This window comes from Schistocerca americana, chromosome X (assembly GCF_021461395.2).
Source record: "Schistocerca americana isolate TAMUIC-IGC-003095 chromosome X, iqSchAmer2.1, whole genome shotgun sequence".
Lineage (NCBI taxonomy): Eukaryota > Metazoa > Arthropoda > Insecta > Orthoptera > Acrididae > Schistocerca > Schistocerca americana.
In genome coordinates, this window is record NC_060130.1 from 542,485,274 (window position 1) to 542,500,082 (window position 14,809).

At 43.1% G+C, this 14,809-nt stretch overlaps 1 protein-coding gene across 1 annotated transcript in view; it reads right to left on the reverse strand.

The window, feature by feature from the left end:
* LOC124555252 (aminopeptidase M1-C-like) overlaps positions 1-14,809 on the reverse strand; it is a 476,812-nt gene that overhangs the window by 38,640 nt on the left and 423,363 nt on the right. Inside the window, exon 13 of the mRNA XM_047129117.1 lies at positions 3,376-3,516. Within this exon, the coding sequence (XP_046985073.1) occupies positions 3,376-3,516 (141 nt within the window). The remainder of the gene's footprint in view (positions 1-3,375; positions 3,517-14,809) is intronic.

Genomic DNA, 14,809 nt, shown 5'->3' on the forward strand with positions numbered 1-14,809 from the left:
TAATGACAGACCAATTCAGCATCATGATATGGCTGCCTAAATCATCACTGAACCCCTGCTATGTCTCACTCTTGGAATGTAAGCTGGAGCAGAAGTTGGAAACTGGATGAAACAAGACTCGTATGACCAAATGACTTGCTTCCACTGCTCCATAGTCCAGGTTTTATGGTTTTGGTACCATATTGTCCTTTTATGTGTATTTGCATCACTGATCAGTGCTTTTGGAATTCCAGCCCATCTATCAATTCCCAGCCTATGGAGCTCCCTGTGGTTTCATTTAGTGCTACCAGGGTTCATGAGTATGATTTCATTTCTGATGTGACTTCTGCAGCTGCTATCCTCTTTATTTCTGTCACAATCCTCTTAAATGACCATCTGTCATGGTCACACAGCACACACTTTCATTGGCATTGTAACATAACACATGATGTTCTTAAAAAAAAAAAAAGGTTCAAATGGCTCTGAGCACTATGGGACTTAACATCTATGGTCATCAGTCCCCTAGAACTTAGAACTACTTAAACCTAACTAACCGAAGGACATCACACAACACCCAGTCATCATGAGGCAGAGAAAATCCCTGACCCTGCCGGGAATCGAACCCGGGAACCCGGGCGTGGGAAGCGAGAACGCTACCGCACGACCACGAGCTGCGGACATGATGTTCTTCTGCTTTCCCTGTAAGCAGTATAAATCTTCAATACAGTACCTCTTGAAACATCAAACACATCCACTGCCTTGGCTATGGAAGTACCCACCATATGAGCGCCAACAGTTTGCCCATATTTGAATTCATTTAGCTCTGACATAATTCATTCACAACTACACAGAACACTGCCCTGACCACAACTGACACTTGAAACATATTGAGGATGTTGGAAGCGTTCCATTCATAGTCAAATAAAGTAACACAGTCTGCCTGACTAAAATCTGCATTTATTCCTAAGCACGCATTTGTTGCAATGTTTCCATATCTGCATCTGCCCCATGTGTTTGATTACTTAGCAGCAGACATGGCATTTCTGAAAGTGAGCACCTATATGTGAAGGCATCAAATTTAAAACAGAATGTTTTTCTGAATATAGTAGTGGTCATCATAGAAACTATTGTCCTGTTCAGTGAATATTCTGTTTTAAATTTGATGCTAACATGTATATGTGCTTGCTTTGGAAACTGCCATGTCCACTGCTAAATACTCAAATATATTTCATGTTGGCACCTGCAGCACTTGAGAATGGCCTGTGAGGCTGCTTTTGGCTAATACCACAAAATTAATATGTTAAATATCTGTAAGCAACAGCCAATCTGTAAGCAACAGCCAAGCTGGAACCATCACAATGTCCTTCAACGAATATACTGCTGTAGTAGTCATATGCAGAAAACATTTTAAAGAAACCAAAGGCTGGCAGTCCAGCTGATAGCATTCTCTGAGGGCCCCTATCTATTATAGTGTGCAGGCAAAACTGACCAGTGCCTTTTGTGGCATAAGGAGCTCAGTGGAAAGCTGGAAGAACCATTTCATTGTCTACCTAAACCCATGTTACAGTGAGTAGCATGTCATCAGTGCCTGCTCAGCAAAGGTGCAGTTAGGACAATATGTCATGGAACTAACTGCTTCAGTACTAAAGTTGAACTTTGATCCAAACCACTGAGAATCAAGAATAATGAAGCATGGCAGAAATCACTTCAGTACTCATTGAGGTAATCAATCCACTGTTGTTGATAACAGAGATTCAGGTTCTGGAAGTCTGGAATGACACATAACAATGAGGAATGGAGATCCAAAAACTAAGTTTTTTAGATCACTGAAGATAAATTGACTCTTATGAACAGGAATATTACATAACCCAAAGAAAACCTGAAAAGAGTAAAATATTCAAGAAATTACAAGAAACAAGATTTTCAAATGAAAATGAAATGGGTTTTGGCAACCATAGATTCTTCAAAAGTAAATGGATAAACAAATCTTCAAAAATACTGCCAGTGTCAAAGAAATAGCCTACCCAGTATTGCAACTGAAATATTAATTACAGTTGCTATAAAGTATGCTAGCAAAATATTTTCATTGATAAATGCCACATGGTAGCCAATGAAGACAATAGAAGAGATGAAGACACAGCTAATAGAACCTGGAAACAGTGTCTATAATTCCACAAAATCTGGTTCAGACACAGATGAATGACTATAATGCCCTGTTAGCTGAAAAAAGAAATACAGGATCACAGCTGGAAATTACTTAGTTCATAAATTAACAAAACTGGACAAATTTTAGTTAAATTTTGCAACATGTTCACCCTAAAAATCATGCCAATGCATTTCCAAAACAATATATTGAAACAAAAGACTAGTTGAGCACCTTTGTTAAATGTGTATTTTTTGATCCAGAATCTCGCTAATTATATAGGCTCTGCTTTGTACTCTGATTACGTTTGATCTTTTTTTAGCCTTTGTGATATCCAACCCAGGAAAAGCCGTCCCACTTCTCAATTATGCTTAATTTTTGGACACAATTGTAATGATATGCAGTCACAGAAAATTAGATTTAATAATGAAGATTTAGTTTTTAAATAAAAATAAATTATAATAATGAAATGTGTTCATAGTTGTGAATACAAACAACCATTAGCTGTATAAGGGATGACAACAATGCAAATTGTGCTACATTGGGACTTGAACCCAGATTTCCTGCTTTATGCTAGTGGTCACCTTATCTGCTTTGGCTGTCTGTGCATGACTTACAGCCAGACCAAAACTTCCATATCTTGGAGTACCTGTGCGACAACCTGTACTCGCACACACATTATTAATTCCCATACAGGGGAGGACATTTCATACATTTCACATGTTTCATAATGGCTGTAGTTGCTGCAGAGTCTGTTCCTTTGCACATGCATGGTACTTCTTAACAACACAGGCACTGCAATATCATATTTATCTGCCAATATATGGCAGTGACTTTCAATTGAAATGTCATTGCCTGTATGGGAATTACATAATATGTGTACAAATATGGGTTGTGAAGCAGGAATGCTGACATACGGAAATTTAGGTCTGGCTGTGAATTATGGCTGGATACTGTGTCAAAAGTGGTTAACATGGGTGCTCATGTAAAGTGGGAAATCCAGGTTCGAGTCCCAGTCTGGCACAAATTTTCATTGTTGTCATTCCATTATACAGCTGATGGTTGTTTATATTCACAACTGCAAATACATTTCCTGTATTTCATAATGGCTTGCATAAATGTCCAAAGTAACATATCTTGATTCTTCTTAACAACATAAACACTGCAATATCATATAAATTATAGTTTCTGTTTGCTGCTGCCAGAAATGGGGTAGTAAGAGTACTGCTTTATGTTATGAATGAGGTACTCACTTGCTCATGAACTCTTGAACCAGTCTGTGTGCAGCATCAAAAGCTGCTTGTGATGGTAATGACAGAACAGAATCCATGGACTGCACTATGTTTATGGCTGTTAAGTTTATTGCTTCAGGATCCATGGACATCTTCAGAAATCTGAAAATATCAGAAAAAAACACTGTCAGTCACAACTATACTGCTACTAAATCACCAGAATTAGTCATTGATGGTCTTACCCTGAATGAAGCACAGTGTGTAAAATTCTTTGGGTTAATACTCTACCAGCTCACAGGCCTATGCCACCAAGTAACCTACATGAAGTATCTGCCAATGCATAGAGAACTAATCAGGCTTATCACAAAAACTCTGAGGTTGAGGTCCAGAACACATTTCATGATGACCACTTCAATGATACAAACAGCAGCAGCTACAGCAAGGAGGAAACTTTGGATCTCTCAACTTGAGAAGATTCAACCTGGCCATTCCCTTCAGAAACCCTCCCACCTGGGCATGAATAGAATTGGACCAGGTAGAGGTCATTCAGCCACCTTTGATGTGAAGTTGGAAGATCCAGGAGTAACCTCTGGAAATGACACTTCCCTGTGGATACCAGCTGTGACTGCAGAGAAGAACACATGATGGAACACCTACTGGTCAGTCAACTATGCCCTGCACTTGCACAGAAGTAGATCTTCTACTTGTGATTTTTAGCACAATTGGTGTTGCAAGATATTGAGCAACAGTAGTGTAGCTGAGTAAGTCTTGCTGTCTTTTGTTATTAATTGTGTTGTATTTGCTTCTGACTTGAATAAATAAGAACAATACAAGTTAAAATGAACTCAACATTCAGATAAAGTAATCAAGAAGGTTAGTACTACGTGTTATGCCCTTGGGAGCAGCCTCTGTTGTGGCAGAAGCATGAACAGCATTAAGCAGTATAATACTAATTTATGACTACTGCACTATGAATCTTAAGTTTCTACAATTTCCTTGTCTTTTGTTGTTGTATGCTGTGACTTCTTCTGCACCCCTGAAGGCTCTCCTCCTTCGTGGGATCTATGGAACACGATGAAAGAATGAATTAATTAATTAAACAAAGAAGAGAGATTTTGAAATATATTGCAACTGAAGAATGTTGAAGATTAGATGGTTAGATCGAGTAAATAATGAAGAGGTACAGAATCAAACTGATGAAAAACAAATTTATGACACAACATTGCTGAAAGAGGGGATCAGTTATAGGACACAACTTGAGACATGAATGAATCGTCACTTTGGTAATGAAGGGAAGTGTGGTGTGTAAAAATTGTGGAGTGAGACAAATGCTGGACGTTGGTTGAAACCAGTAGGTGGAAAAGGCATGCCCATATAATCTAAGGATAAGATAAAGAGTTTTCTGATTGTAATCATATAGCAACACTAATAAAATTAGTCATGCTGGAGAAATGCCTTATTAATCCCTACCTAGACGCTCAGTGCAAGTCTGACACACATTATTAAATATAATTAATGAGTATAGGGGTGAAAGAGACAGATGATGAACTATGATCTTCTTATGAACTATTTGCTTTGCCGACCATAGCATAATTGTGTCACATAGAGTAATTATGCACACTGCAGGCTATCAGGATCAGGTGGAGGCAGCATGGACGCTATATTTTATTTATTTTTGTTTAAAATTACTTGTGTTGTTGTTGTTGTTGTTGTTGTGGTGGTGGTGGTGGTGGTGGTGGTGGTGGTGGTGGTGGTGTTGATTGTCTGAAAGCAAATGGCAGGATGGTGGCTTTGAAAGAGACACAAGTGTTGCTTACTCTGCCCATAGAATGGTGCTTTGAATCATTGCCTTTATTAATCACTGCAGGCCAGAAGTTCCTATGCCAAATGTTTAGAGAGCTTTTCCATATGCACTGTAGTATTTATCTAGTGAGAATACGAGATGACCTTGGTATTGTTTTCAGGGCCACTGATAAGGGGAGTATCAGCTTACACTCGACCTTGAGAGGGGTGTCAGGTGATGGCTGAGGCAATTTAGCATGGTACATTCAATGTCACCGACCCCACCCCCTACCCTCCTCTTGGGACCCTCATCCCCCAGAGTCCTCCACCACATCCTATCTCCCTCCTCAATAAGATTGTGGTGACTATCGACCAAATTGTGTGTAATATCTTTGTTTTGCCAAGCTCTTTGTGGCAGTCTGTGGCTGCGCATGAAAGTTTACACACATATAGAGTGACCAAGAATGTATTTAACTGTATATGTGTGCTTCCGAGTAATAAAATAGTGTTTATTACATGTGGTGTAGTGTGCATCATTGGATCCTGCAGTCCTACAACACTAAAACCCATACTGGTGACCACGAATTTTGTTTGCAAGTGCTACAACAAACTTTCGTACCATTGAGCAGTAAACAATGGATCACTTGCCACCCACCACACCGCACACGTGCCAACTAAGTTTCCCAATGGACGCTTTGGCAGGGTTTTCCAATTATCCACCGTGTGTTTGTGATAGTTCAATGCAGTTTCGAAACACACCTACTAGCAATTCGCATCAGGACAGTGCTTCTGCATTCCATAGCCACATGTACTGGCATCAGGTATGAACAACAACTTTCCATTATCGTACATAAGTCAGCAGTTGTGTGGCAGTGTTCCGTACCAGCAGAATGTTTTTCATGCACAAAACTTTGAATAGGAATATTTTACGTCGAGTATGAACTTTCCACATGTTCCGAGTGCTCAACAACGGCTGACACAATGTGCTCAAACCAAAGTGACTATGTTTGCGGGTGTCCCAAGTGCCAGTGTGAACTTTCCACCCGAATCAGTGGTGGCACAAATCGAGCCGGACGCCCAAGACGGGAAATTTCATGTCTATCCCGGAACCCTACAGCTTGCACCAGCCCCCACTATCCCCTCCCTCCCCCCCCCCCCCCCCCCCTCCCCACACACACACACTATCTGCGTCCACTTAACGAGTGTTTCCGGTGGCACACACCATTCCTGCCACATCTACCACATGTGTTCAACAAACATTAGGTGATTTTAAAATTTTTAATGCACCTGCAGGGGAGGGGCCTGGAAACTGTACTCCATCATTCTCTGCACATCGATCGACTACGGTCGACTCTACTGTGCCGGTCCATTCTACGCCTGTTGGCGTTACTTCATCAAGCGCACGATTCGCTGATTTCTCGACCGAGGTCGAGCCAGCCGCGCCTACCTTGCCGCATGCCACTGACAGTGTTGGAAGCCGGTACACCGCTACTGCACCCAAGCCAATTAGGCTGCAGAACTATGGACAGGGAGTGACAGTTTCTAATAAACAGTTATGTCGATACTTCCCCATCCATTGGCCAAAGCTACCACCCCTTCACAAGGACCACCCACACACATGGTTTGCCTTGGTCGACCATGTCCTGCAGCTACACGGCATCGCCGACAACAATTCAAATTTCCTTTGCCTTCTATGTCACCTCCATGAAGAACTGGACCTGATCTGCTATATTGTGGCTTCGCCTTGCACTATGGACAAATATGCATTTGCCCGATGCACCATCCTCGAGCGACTGTCCACATCGACAGAGGAAGCTATCCGCCTCATCAGTCACGAATTTCTGGGTTCCAGATCCCCGTCACAGCTCTGGCGTCATCTCCACACCATGATAGACACACATCACATGCCAGATGTTACACTTTGGTCCATCTGGTTGCTCAAACTTCCTCCGGAAGTTCAAATTCCACTTCTCCATGTGACTTCAGCCCCACTAGAAGCCAAACTGAAGATCGCAGACCAGGTATACAACATTCTGCCCACCCCACATACTGCAGCCTCAGAGGTTGGCACACCTGTGCTGCAGCTTCCATTGTGTGGTACAGAGTGTGCACAACTCACTCCGCGCATGTGAGCGGACCCAACACCACCTGGCAGCCTCCGCCGTAACTCCTCTCACATCAGTACTACTGCAACACCGCCACTGGAGGAACGTGCAAACAAGAGCCCCCCCCCCCCCCCTTCCACTGCCACTTTGACCTCAGCTAGCATGATGAATGACGCCACGTGCCATCCCAGTTGGTGTTATTTCCATTCTGGCGATGCGGTTAAGAAGAGTTGTACTCCACGTGCGTTCCCAAACTAATAACGTGACCCAATTCAGGTGCTACGGGTCGTGTTGCACAGCTCAGATGCCTGTCACTTAATACTGCTTCACCCCAAGCACAAAGACGCTTGTATGTGAAAGACGTGCCTTTCATTTCTAGTCAACACGGGGGCCGAGGTTAGTGTGATACCTTTGTCCGCAGGTATTGAATTCGAGTGTCAGCCTTGCCCCCTGCTTTGAGCTGCCAATAAGTCCCTGATTCAATGTCATGGAATAACTAATTGAAGCCTTAAACTGCAGGAAGTTAACATCCCCTTACAGTGGACTTTCGTTATCGCGGAGGTGGACGAACCTGTGCACAGGGTAGATTTTCTCTTAGCCTTTGCACTGTCACCCAACCTACAACGAGGTACACTAACCATTAGCTCAATAGACAGTACCACCAGTTCAGGTATCTCTTCCCTCTCACCTGAGAGTGCCACTCTATTGTGTAAGCCAGCTGAAACTGCTGTTGCAGTGCTCTCTCTTAGATCACACAATGATGAGCTTTGAGACAGCAACGAAGCCCTCCGCCTACGCATCGCCGCCATGCAAGCCAAGCTCATGGATGCTTCTAAGTAGGTCACCCAGCTGTCACACACGGCCACAGCCCCAACCCCTGCACTGATTCCTCGCACCTGCCGCTGACGCCATGTGACGTTTCTACTGCCAGACAGAAGCTGTGCCCGCGACGCAACCAAATACCCCACCAAGCTCTACGACAAGGACTACTACTGGATCACCACCACAGCTGCTGACCCACCGGCCTGGGACACACAAGTGTGTGCATTACGGGTTAGTTGTAGTGCATCGGGTGCAGACCCATCATCCCCATCAGTGTTCGCGATCAACAACGGTACTGTCCACAGAATCAATACAATATGTGCAAATGCTAGGCGTTTAAATCCGGAAAAACTTAAACATGCCAAAGCTGTTTTTCAGGAACTTTTAGATAATAACACTATTTGCCCTTCTTCTAGTAGTTGGTCGTCACTCATTCATTTGGTGCCCAAGAAAGATGACACTTTCCACCTCTGCGGTGATTATCGGGCACTTAACACCAGAACAATTCTATATAATTATCCCATCCCAAATATTCAAGACTTTGCTTCCCAACTACATGGGGCACTAATTTTCAGTGTAATCAACTGTCACAAGGTGTATCACCAACTGCCAATGGCACTGGAGGATGTTGAAAAAACCACTATCATCACCCCATTCGGGTTGTTCGAGAATTTGTTTATGTCGCTCGGCCTTAAAAATGCTGCACAGATGTGGCAACAGTTCATCGACTCGTTGGTCAGGAAACTGGACTTCGCATATGCCTACCTGGACGACTTGTTAATTTTTTCTTCCTCCCTCGAGGAACATGAATTCCACTTAAATACAGCGTTCCAACTATTAAAAGCAAATGGTGTCACAGTGAACAATGCCAAGACACAACTCCGCTGCACTAGTGTCACTTTTCTGGGCCACAGGGTTACTGCCGACGGCATCCACCCCATACCCAAATGGGTCGAGGCCATTAGTACGGTGCCTTTGCCTAAAGATTTTCAGGGCCTCCACCACTTCCTTGGAACGGTAAATTACTACTGCAAACACATCCCCCACACTGCTGAAATACAAGACCCACTGACGGATGATCTCGCAGAAAAAAACACTTCAGGGTCTCAGGCGGTCACGTGGACTCCAGATATGCATTGTGCATTCGATAACCTAAAGTCAGCCTTACAGACAGCCATTACGCTCGCTCACCCCATTCCTGATGCTCCCATCTTGCTTACTACAGACACGAGTGATACAGCAGTGGGGGCGGTAGTTCAGCAATCCGTGGGTTCTGTGGTACGGCATCTCAGATTTTTCTCCCACAGACTGTCCACTTCCCAATGTAAATGGTCGACCTTTGACCGGGAACCGTTTGCTATTTATGCTGCTATCAAATATTTCCAGGATGATATCGAAGGTCGCCATCTAGTGGTATTTACCGACCACGAGCCATTGATATACGCTTTCCGTAACCCAGGCAAGGACTCGTCCCCAAGACGTTTTCATCATATGGACCTCATATGTCAGTTTATGAATGACATACGTTATGTCAGAGGGGCAGACAATGTCGTCGCCGATTTTCTATCTCGTGTGTCGGTTTTATCTTCACAACTGGACCTCAGTGAACTCCATAAATGCCTGCATCTCGTGGTCGTGCGGTAGCGTTCTCGCTTCCCACGCCCGGGTTCCCGGGTTCGATTCCCAGCGGGGTCAAGGATTTTCTCTGCCTCGTGATGGCTGGGTGTTGTGTGCTGTCCTTAGGTTAGTTAGGTTTAAGTAGTTCTAAGTTCTAGGGGACTGATGACCATAGATGTTAAGTCCCATAGTGCTCAGAGCCATTTGAACCATTTTTTTGAACCAACTTCCTAAATTGTAGACAGAGGATACTGAACTCACCACATTGCACTCTGATGTTAAAACAGGACTCAAACTAGAGTTAAGGATGCTTCCTGGGTTTTCATCACCCAACTTGTGCGACATTTCAACAGGACCCATACGTCCAGTAATTCCGGCACCTCTCTGCCGGGACATTTTTAATAGTATCCACGACTTGGCACACCCTGGCATTCATGCCACCACACATCTGGTATGTGAGTGTTTCGTTTGGCCGGGGGTGATAAAACAATGTCGCAGTTGGGCACGAGCATGTGTGACTTGTCAGCGCGCAAAAGTAGTCATGCACAGCTCGCCATGGGTACGTTTGATGTGGCAAAAAGAAGATACTAGCACATACACATCGATATTGTCAGGCCCTTACCTCCCTTGGGCCCCTTCCATTACATACTGTCTGCCATCGACAGGTTTACCCGCTAGGTAGAGGGGATTCCTCTCACTTCGATATTGTCAGGACCTTACCTCCCTTGGGCCCCTTCCATTACACACTGTCTGCCATTGACAGGTTTACCCGCTAGGTAGAGGGAATTCCTCTCACTACTATCACAGCCGATGCAGTAGCCCGAGCCCTTTTATTAATGTGGATCTCGCCCTTGAGCTGCCCAGTTTCTATCACCATTGACCATTGCCACTAATTCGAGCCCGCCCTCTTCCAACAGCTTTGTGAACTGTGTGGGGTGAAGTGATTTAGGACTACAGCATACCACCCCCAGAGCAATGGGCTTGTCGAACACTGGCACCGAATACTTAAAGCTTTCCTGATGTGCCTTGGAGGTGAGTGGGCCGACGCCTTACCATGGGTAATGTTAGACGTTCAGGCCGCTTACAAAGAGGACCTTGGTGCATCCTTCGCAGAAGTACTGTACAGAGAACCCCTCACACTCCCAGCACAGCTACTTGAGCCTTCACTCCCTCCAGATCAAAGCTGCGACTCGACATTCGTCGGGCATGTTAAGGAGTTAATCGCTAACATTTGTGTGCCTCCACCTTGACCGCATTCGCCCCCTGTTGTATTTCTGCATAAGGACTTGACATTGTGCACTCACGTCATGGTGTGCTATGACACTGTTCGACCAGCACTCAGACCTCCATACTCAGACCCACACAGAGTCGTATCATGGTGTACTGACACGTTCGAGGTGCTCATTAATGGCACACCTCAAACGGTATCTGTCTGCCACCTAAAACTCGCATGGTCTCTGGGAGAACTGCTCAATACCCCACCCAGTCAGCCATGATCCCCTGCTACACTCACCTCACACGAGTCATCTACCGACAGTCTGCAGATGAGTGACACCCATTCCCGCACTTGTGATGTTACCCACTCCCAATCGTGAGACAGCGCTACAGGTGTGTGTGACAGTGCTACAGGTGCGTGTGACATTCCCATACAGAGTGATGTGTGTGATGACTCCCCCTCCCCTGTTAGGATTCAGTGACGTATCAGGGGCCAGCCTCGGAATGCGTGATGTTGCCGCCAATGACTCGTGTGGAGATCCTGTCAACCTGTATACGGGAGTGGTAGTGAATGTCAACACAGGTTTTATTTGTGGCTCTAAAGTGTTTTTTGTTATGCAGCCAGATAATGTATGTATCTTCTATGAACGAGCCAGCTCCCCCAATGACAACTTAACCCACATTCACCTTCTCCAGTCTGTCCCCTTGCCTGTTGGTACTGACCCATCCATGGGAAAAGTACTACATACTGCAACAGGCATTCAGGTCTGCTACCCCGGCTCCTCACAACTGACAGTCCCCTCCCTGGATCCCTTGACTGCTGTACGAGGATTCACCCACTCAGGCAGGACCATCCGCCAACCTCGCTGGCTTGAAGACTTCAATTACTAATGTAATGTAAGGTACGGTTTTGGTTTAAACACCCTCTCCCTCCCCCCTGAGTGTTTCCTTTACATGTATGCCCCAATATTTATGTTTTGTGCTCCACACTTTAGAAGGGGGGGGGCTAATGTGGCGACTATTGACCAAGTCATGTGTAATATCTTTGTTTTGCCAAGCTCTTTCTGGCAGTCTGTGGCCGCGCGTGAAAGTTCACACACATAGAGAGTGACCAAGAATGTATTTAACTGTATATGTGTGCTTCCAAGTAATAAAATAGTGTTTATTACATGTGGTATAGTGTGCATCATTGGATCCTGCAGTCCTACAACACTAAAACCCATAAGATTAAATCTTCCCATTCCCCTCCCCACACTTTAAAACTACAGCAAATGCATGGGCAGTGTCATTTGAGGCCTGTGCACTGTAGTGAGACAGACAAGGTTGTTGCAAATCAGGGTGTGGGTATCTGCTACAAATAATAATAATAATAATAATAATAATAATAATAATAATATAAATTTCTCATTATTTCAACTGTGAAAGTTTTGTCATTCGAGGTCTGTAATCTGTAGTGAGAGAAGCCCCAGCTCCAGAATTTTCCTACTTAAAAAATGGTGGTAAATGTTATCATAATTTATGAGGTAAGATGCACTGACATCACAGTGCATGTATAAATTAATGATGTGATGGCATATTCTGCAAAATGTCAGACACACACACACACACACACACACACACACACACACACACACACACACACACACAGGAAGAGGTGTTAGTGTTGCGCTAAGGGCAAGTATTTATAGAGGGGAATAAAAAAAAAAAAATAAAAATAAAAAAAAAATAAAAAAAGTAAATACATAGTGTTACGTGGAATGCTGGATGTTTTATAGTAGTAATAATTACTATTTATATGTATAACTTTTTTTTACTAAACCCCTACTCTGTTATATCTAAGTAATCCTTCAATGTATAAGTTGTACTGCATAACAGGTATTTTTAGCTGCCTTTTTAAATAAGTGTATTTTTGCAATTTCTTTAATTTCTTTTGGTAATTTATTGTACAGTTTTATTCCTTGGTAGAAAATGCTGTTTTGAATTTTTTTTTTTTTCTTGGTAAATATAAATTGTTCCATGGTTATGGACAAATCTGTTTGTGCAGTAATTACAAATGTTATTTTTGATGTGTACAACTGACTGGTAAATGTATTCACAAGATGCAGTTAAAATCCCCAGTGTTTTGAACAGATCTTTACAATGAATTCGACTAGTATTTTTGGTTATTATTCTTATGGTGCTTTTCTGGAATTTGAAAACTGTGTTCACATTTTGTGTGTTTGTTCTCCAAACAAGAATGCCATAGCTAAGAACTGAGTGTACATATGAATAATATGTAACTAAAAGACATTGCATGTTACACCCTGATGATAGGATTCTAAGGGCATAACATGCCGATGACATTCTGTTTGCAAGTAGCTTTGTGTGTCCACACCACTTCAACTGAGAATCAGTATTCATTCCTAGAAATTTTGCATTTGTTATGCAGTCTATAGAGGTGCCATCTATATTTAATTTAACATTGTCATTTTCCCTCTTCAAACTTAAATTCGTGGCTTTAGTTTTCTTTATGTTCAACGTCACTTTATTGCTTATTGACCAATCATAAACTTCCTTGAGAGTTTCATTTGCTTTCTTGGCAAGGAGTTCTTGTGTTTTCTCAGTGACTATAATATTGCTGTCACCAGCGAAGAGAATTTTTTCACCATGAGTAACACTACTGGGAAAGTCATTGATGTATATCATGAGTAGTATTGGGCCTAATATGCTACCTTGCGGAACTCCTATATTAATGTATTCTGGTCCTGATAAGTGTTTTACTAAATGTTTGGATTTATTTGAAGTATGTGTTATCTCTACTCTTTGTACCATATCTGCTAGATATGATCAAAACCAGTCATTAGCTACCCCTCTTGTTCCTAATGCTTCTAATTTATTTAATAGAATCTTGTGGTTGACTGTATCAAAGGCCTTGGAAAGATCCAAAAATATGCCTGTGACACACTCATCTTTATCAAGAGCATCAAGTACAACTTTTGTGAATTCTACGATGGCTGACTCCATGTTTTTGCCACTTCGGAAACCAAACTGTGAGTCACTTAAAAGATTGTATTTATTCAGGTAATTCATTAATCTGTCTTTCATAATTGCTTCTATTATTTTGGAGAATGGTGAGATCAGGGAAATGGGCTGGTAATTTTCTATGTCTTCTGCATTACCTTTCTTAAGCAGAGGTACAACTCTTGCCTGTTTTAACTGCTCTGAAAATGTCCCTGATGTGAAGGATTCATTCTCTGCAAGCCACCCAACAGTGTGTGGCGGAGGGCACTTTACATGCCACTGTCATTACCTCCCTTTCCTGTTCCAGTCGCGTATGGTTCACGGGAAGAACGACTGTCTGAAAGCCTCCGTGTGCGCTCTAATCTCTCTAATTTTACATTCGTGATCTCCTCGGGAGGTATAAGTAGGGGGAAGCCATATATTCGATACCTCATCCAGAAACGCACCCTCTCGAAACCTGGCGAGCAAGCTACACCGCGATGCAGAGCGCCTCTCTTGCAGAGTCTGCCACTTGAGTTTGCTAAACATCTCTGTAACGCTATCATGGTTACCAAATAACCCTGTGATGAAACGCGCTGCTCTTCTTTGGATCTTCTCTATCTCCTCCGTCAACCCGATCTGGTACGGATCCCACACTGATGAACAATACTCAAGTACAGGTCGAACGAGTGTTTTATAAGCCACCTCCTTTGTTGATGGACTACATTTTCTAAGGACTCTCCCAATGAATCTCAACCTGGTACCCGCCTTACCAACACTTAATTTTATATGATCATTCCACTTCAAATCGTTCCGCATGCATACTCCCAGATATTTTACAGAAGTAACTGCTTCCAGTGTTTGTTCTGCTATCATATAATCATACAATAAAGGATCCTTCTTTCTATGTATTCGCAATACATTACATTTGTCTA